Genomic DNA, 6543 nt, shown 5'->3' on the forward strand with positions numbered 1-6543 from the left:
AACATCAGTGATGGAGCAACAACAGAAAATGGGTATAGCCCCAGTTGCCAGTGGTCAGCTAGGCAAACACTCCCACAGAGCAGAATCTGAAGGCAGCATGTGACTTTTCCCAAATTCATCACCTCCTCAGCTGGGCCAGACAAAATGCTTGGGCGGTAAAGGCATCACGCTGCAGAAAGGCTACTGCAGAAACCAAGTCCTTTTCAACATCTGTGTTCTTTTACTTGGTGCATTCATTCCCTCAGGCTTTTAGTCACATATCCTGCAGGTACTATTCTATTATTTAAACAAGTTTTAATCTAAACTCACATGGATCCAATAGGAAGCTCTGCAGGTGTCTTACCAAAATGCCTGAAGCCCATTCCTGCAGGATACATTTACAGTTAGTAGTATCCAGCTGCAGTATGTTTATTGCAATTTAACAAACTGTTTTACCTATTGTATATTCCCTAGCTAATTCAAGGCCAAAACACACGTTGCTGGGTCAGGCGTGAATTACTTCATACCTAGTATTATCCCAATTAATTTTCCTTATGCTAGATAGTAAAGGTCGTAATTAACACAATCTCTGAGGGTCTGGTTTCTTTCTCCTTGCATTACTAGAACTTAAATATCATTAACAAGTCAAACTTTAACAAAGTCAACAGCTGGCAATGGCCCAGGAAACAGGACTGCATTTAGGCTTCAGAGTCTAGAAGCAATTGCATATTTGTGATCTGCTTGGGTAATCAAAGAGGCAAATTGTCTGAGGAACCATATAGTCAGGGAGCAGGGACAACTTTTCCATAAAATAATTACAGTGGCTCCAACTTTCATTGCATGCCCAGCAGAGAGAGCTTTAAATGACATTCAGGTTTTCTACAGGCAGCATGCAAAATCCATCACAAGAACTTTGGCAAAACAAGACAAAACTGATCTAGTAAAAATATTTAATGGAAAAAAATCTGGTACAGAGAAGGTGGGATTAAACTTTTCAGAAATTCAGAGTAAGCTGTATGTTCCATTAAATGTTACTCAATTGCAGAACTTCAAATTTTGGAGGAGGGATCATAATACCACTCAAAAGGTGTTTTCTTCATTTTTTTTTAACTGGTTTCCAAATTTGTCTATTGGTAAACAACAGTTAAAGTTGAGAAGTTAAGTTTATGAGGAACATAAGCACAGCTTTGAAAAACCCTTCCTGTTCCTGAATGTTAGAAAAAATCCAACAAATCCAAACTATGGTTACCTAAACATCAACATCTAAAACATATACACTTAACATTAAAAAAACCCAGAGTTTTCCCCCTCTGCTCTGAAAGGAACTTACACCTTTTAATAGTACTTAGTTACCTGGTTAGTAATCTAGTTAGCAACTCAAAGCATTTAGGTGGTCTGTAATGTAGCATCAGATGTTTTCTATACTCTATATACTCTATATATATATATATTATATATATATATAATGTACAGGCCATTGATTCCACAAACGGTCTACCTCACTGGGGTGCTGAGTTCAGGGGCTATACGTATGTTTTCTGTCTCATTTCCCTGAGACAATATCTGTATTACATTTCACAGTGGTGAATAAATACCCGATCATAGCAGACTTTGTTGTTTCTAGGTGTAACACTGTGAAGTATTAACATCATAACAAATTTTGATTCACCTCATTGAACGTAGCTGTCTTGTCTAAGCTCGTAACAGGCTCAGTGAATAGACACAGACATCTCCAAAGGGTGAGTCACTCTTCCAGACATATATGCCCAGGACAGATGAGATTACCTACTCTCTGTAGGAGTTGTCTCAATCAGCTAAGGAGATCAACTGTTAGACAGCTGAAACCAGGAGAAATGTAGTCTTAGAAGTGTGACAGTGGGAGAATGGCCTGAATAAAGTGGGCTTTCTTGAGGGTTGCTGTTGATTCCCCCTTGCAGAGCATGAAATGAAAATACATGTTTTGAGAAGAAGAAGGAATATTTCAGGCAATGTTGATGTGATGGTTATCATTATTATTCCTTACACCGCGGCTGCACCTCAGACTAGGCCTGGATTATAAACCGCTCTGTGTTAGCCACTGTATACAGGACAAACAGTTAACCTCCATCCCTAGTAGATTATTGTCTAAGCAGTCCATGCTACACAGTTGTACTGCACTGTAAATCTTTCCAACAGGCTGTAATTTTGTTGAATCTACTATTGAAAAGTGCTTCCTCTTTTCAGTGTTTGCTACTCTATGGAATTTCTCTTTTCCCATTATTATTTTCCAGCTATGCTTTTCCCAGCTGCTCAGCGATTCAAGAGGTCTTCAGCTGGCTTCCTTAACCCAGTGCTACAAAACTCGCTGGAAGATGTGGTCCTGCTTTATGAGGTTCGGTATATGGGAGCAGATGGTACCTTAAGCCCTAACCAAGACTGTGGTGACTGTCCATATGGGGGTTATCCACCTTCATGACACTTTCCCTCATCCCAGCAATAAAACCAGTGCTGGCTATGTAATAGCTCAGCAGAAGGCAGGGAACAGACATATATATGACAAACTTGGCTCTTTCAACACTTAAGCAGGCAGCAGTTGCCTGCAGTACCTCAAATGTGGGTTGTAGCTCAATCTTATCCAGAAGAGTTACGTACTAACAACACAATGCGTTTAAATTCTTTGGTCTAAGTCTCAGTCCCAAATTATTTGTTCAGATCATTAAAGGCACAAGTATCAGTCATTGCAAAGTAGTCCCAAGGGCATGACTGTTTCACTTCAAAATGATTCAGGTCCCCACTTTCACAGCAGTGGAGACTGCAGATATAATGCATAGTCTGGAACAGTGTCATACAGTTAGCTAAGGGAGAGTTGCCCACCTGAAGAAGGTATACGGGTCAAATCTATCTATCCCACACCCTGAGAAACTGGGATTGGATGTCCAAACAGGGGAGACAGGCTGGGAAGCCACTGCTGTGGTCTGTCACACAGAGCTAGGCCACTACTGCTATCCCTGGCAGGGTAAAGAGCTTTTCCCAGCTGTGCTGCTGCCTGTACCTCTCTAATTCCCATGTGGCACCAGCAGCAACCCATGCCTGTTTTGGACAACACAAGACTACCTGCTTTTTCCTTTTCCTCTCTCCTTTCCCCATAGCCTGTCTCTAAGTTTCCCAGGTGGGTAATACAGGAGTCTGAAGTTCACATAGAGCCTTTCTGGTCTGCCTCACTCCAGCCAGTGCAATGAGAATTTTGTCTCCATTTGACCTAAAATAAAGACCTATGGACATGTTGATAATTCACATTTACTTTGCCTAGATTCTCTTGGAAAAGATAAATAGCTTTCTGTGTTCTGATTTTGTACCAGTTTCTTTTAGCTGAGCTTGACATTGACAAAGGTCAGAGGATCTCCATCAAAGATGAGGAGCTTGCTTCACTGAGGAAGGCTGCTGAGTTTGACACCATCTGCAATGAGATTATTCCCAAGAGCATCACAGAGATCCGCAGGCTGAGTAGCAGGCTGTCTTCCTACCCAAGGGTCCTCAAGAAAGAAGACTTTGAAAGGACAGTGCTGACCATGGTCTATACAGCCTACAGGGCTGCTCAGTCCCAGGGGCACCAGAAAGACGCTTGGGCTGAATCCTTTGTCAATCTTTACAAAGCGCTGAAGCACGACTTGATGTTCCCATACAACAAAGAGCCATCATAGTGGGAGACTTGATGCAACGACAACTCAGCCACCTCTTCTGGTTGATAAGGGACACGTAGCACGTCCACCACTTTATTCTATAAAGAGTTTTAATAGCCTGCTTCAAAAGATTATTTGTTTTCTAGCTCCCTCTTGTGGAATCCACTTTATAGTTCCATGTTAAATGGGAAAAAATGTTGTCTTGGGAATTCAATTTTTGTGCTCACTTGGAGGCACATTCTGTGACAGGCAAAGTAGGGAGTCCGGTGTACATGCCAGACAGATATGCCCTTGTGTCATCTTGTGGGTTTCCTATAAGCAATACATAAGTATACTATCCTTGTGCTCACGTACCTAAGTGTATGTGCTGGAGAATGCTGCTTTCCTAGCTGGGGAAACAAGTTCATATTTTGGTTGGCCAGTAAAAGAATATTATACAGAAATGCAAAAGTCCTCTATAAGTAGAAGAGGTTTCATAACTTTCAGTCTTCAGAAATTATGCCACTTATTATTCATTCCAAGTATTCTTGTAAATAAGCACTGTCTGATTCACTTCATTTGGCTGAGCCGGTTTTTAATGGCAATAACATCTGCAGAAGACAAAGGGCATTGTGAACACCAGCAGTAAACAATGCCTGTGAACATATTGCCTGCTTCATAGAGCCACCCTCCCAAACAGTCTGCAATGATTCTTTCATTATTTGCATGACCGTGTTTCTGCTCCTTGTCTTTTGACAGGAACATGGATTTGTTCTCAGTGAAGTCAAAGGCAAGACAAAGACCCTGTTTAATTTAATGATGACCCATTTTTCCTGGTTCTATCACTTGAACTAGTAGGTCACCTAAACCCATACTTCAGAATCCCCTGAGGCAAGGGAGGAAGGTGCATTAAAACATAACTGGTGCTGAATTTAGCAGTGTGGCTCATTTTTGATAGCAAACTATATATCCACTTGTGTGTATGTGTGTGTGTGTTCATGTATGCGTGTGCACTTAAGTGCTGAGTACATGGAAGAATCCTAAACTGTTCAGTCAGGAAAAAATTGCATCCAACCACTTAGCAGAAAAGGCCATTCACCAATCCAGTTGTGGGAATTATGAATTTTGGAGCAGCGGAAAAGCAGTACTTGTTTACAGCAAAAATTGTTTGTAGAAATAGTGCAACTGATTATTATAAACTGGAAAAAAATCACGGACAGAAGACGGAGATAAAAAGGAGATATATATATCTTGTCAGATAGCTGACTAGCAATGAGAGATCCAAACTATTCTAAAGCATTTTCCTCTATTTTTTGTGAAAAAATTATATGAACTCTGTTTCTCTATTGTAATTAGAGGTGCTTCTACTTCCAAAGCACAGAAAAACATCTGAACATTTATTTCACCTTTCATACCAACACTATCTCTCTACTTGCATCATATCTTAAGGATACAGGCCCAAATCACAAATCCCTGAAGGTGTAAAAGTGAACTGAGGGTTCCAACCCTGTTTCTGAATCGTGATTAATTTCTTTTGCATCACTTGAGCAAAAGGAATGAACTCTTCAGTGTCCCTTAACAGGGATACCCCAAGGACTGGACCTGAAAAAATTGATCCAGCACCACCTTGTTGCAGCAAACAGCAAATAGTGCAAGCAGTCAGAGTGCACTGGGTTTGGCAATCACCTGTGGGAATGTGGGAAGACAGCAGCTTTAGGGGCAGGCTGACAATGGCATAAGCAGCTGGGCAAAGGGCCTATAAAAGACACAGACAGCCCTGTTTCACCCAGCAGCTTCTGTATGTGTATGCATGAGCATGCATGTTTGCATTGAGACGCACATATGTGTAGGTGCACTTTTAAACCTGAAGATGTTTCTTGGCCATCTTCAAAGACTGGCCGGCATACGGCAAATGAAACTGAGAAGCTCAGCCACAAAGCTATGAGCCACAAGTACCTCTGTCTCCTCTATGTGCACACACAGCTCAGCACCCACAAATCAGCCTTGCGCTTTAAGCTTTCAGCATCAACACTGATGATCTGTTTGTGTTTTCTTCTTACGCCATGCTTCACAAACACATGGAGGGGAAACGCCATGGACTGCACTTCTGCCTTTCCAGCTCTCCTTGGCTCCCTGAAGCAGCACTTGCTGGAATAGTCTGGAACCCGGGCAATTCATAAATCCCTTACAGCCAGTGATGCCAAACCTGCAAAAATAACCAGAGAGCACCAAAGCAAGTATTGTTAGCAGTCACCATCCAGAGAAATGCCTCCTAGTCACACTCCTCACCCCACAACAGGACTGTTTAGCAGGCAGAGTTTACTAATCATAAGTATCCCATGGAAAATAATTACCGATAATTCTGAATATTGGATCATCCCCTATGGCATATATACCTTACTGTACCTTACAAATTGGTAATAGAAACGTTTATCTCCTCAGCAGAAGATAGTTTTTCTGAGTTTGTTTCCCTCCTCCCATTACTGTGTGTAGTGTAGGAAAAAGATCTATTCCTTGGGAATGTGCTCGGACTGCCCAGGTTAATTTAACTGAGACGATCAATGTAATAATAAAAATATTCTACATAAAACTAATTGTTTTTGTATTGTGTTGATTTCAGCAGTAGATTTACTATTTAACAGCTTGTAGCTTGAGTAATTGGTTACCTCAGCCTGCAAAACTCTTCATGGGAGCAACAGTACAGGAGAGAATAGGGAACAGACCTTCCCTCTGATGGGCAGGAGGAGGTAATAAATAGGAATGAGTGCCTCCTTTTTCCAGAGTTCAAGTGGAAATGAGCAATCTGCCTCAGGGCAGCTCTTTGGGCTTAGGGCAGCTTTCCTCTCTCAGTATTGCTTAAGATGCAGCCATAGGTTTCTTGCTCCCTAGCTCAGTTCTCAGTTTGCATCTCATCACTTCAAACTAA

At 41.5% G+C, this 6543-nt stretch overlaps 1 protein-coding gene across 2 annotated transcripts in view; it reads left to right on the forward strand.

Moving 5' to 3' along the window:
* Positions 1 to 6211, forward strand: part of FAM180A (family with sequence similarity 180 member A) — an 85359-nt gene extending 79148 nt beyond the window's left edge. For both annotated transcript variants that reach the window (XM_056341383.1, XM_056341382.1), the window contains 2 exons: positions 2250 to 2350; positions 3318 to 6211. In XM_056341383.1, the coding sequence (XP_056197358.1) occupies positions 2250 to 2350; positions 3318 to 3659 (443 nt within the window). In that variant the 3' untranslated portion in view covers positions 3660 to 6211. The remainder of the gene's footprint in view (positions 1 to 2249; positions 2351 to 3317) is intronic.
* Positions 6212 to 6543: the final 332 nt, after the last annotated feature.

This window comes from Falco biarmicus, chromosome 5, assembly GCF_023638135.1.
Source record: "Falco biarmicus isolate bFalBia1 chromosome 5, bFalBia1.pri, whole genome shotgun sequence".
Lineage (NCBI taxonomy): Eukaryota > Metazoa > Chordata > Aves > Falconiformes > Falconidae > Falco > Falco biarmicus.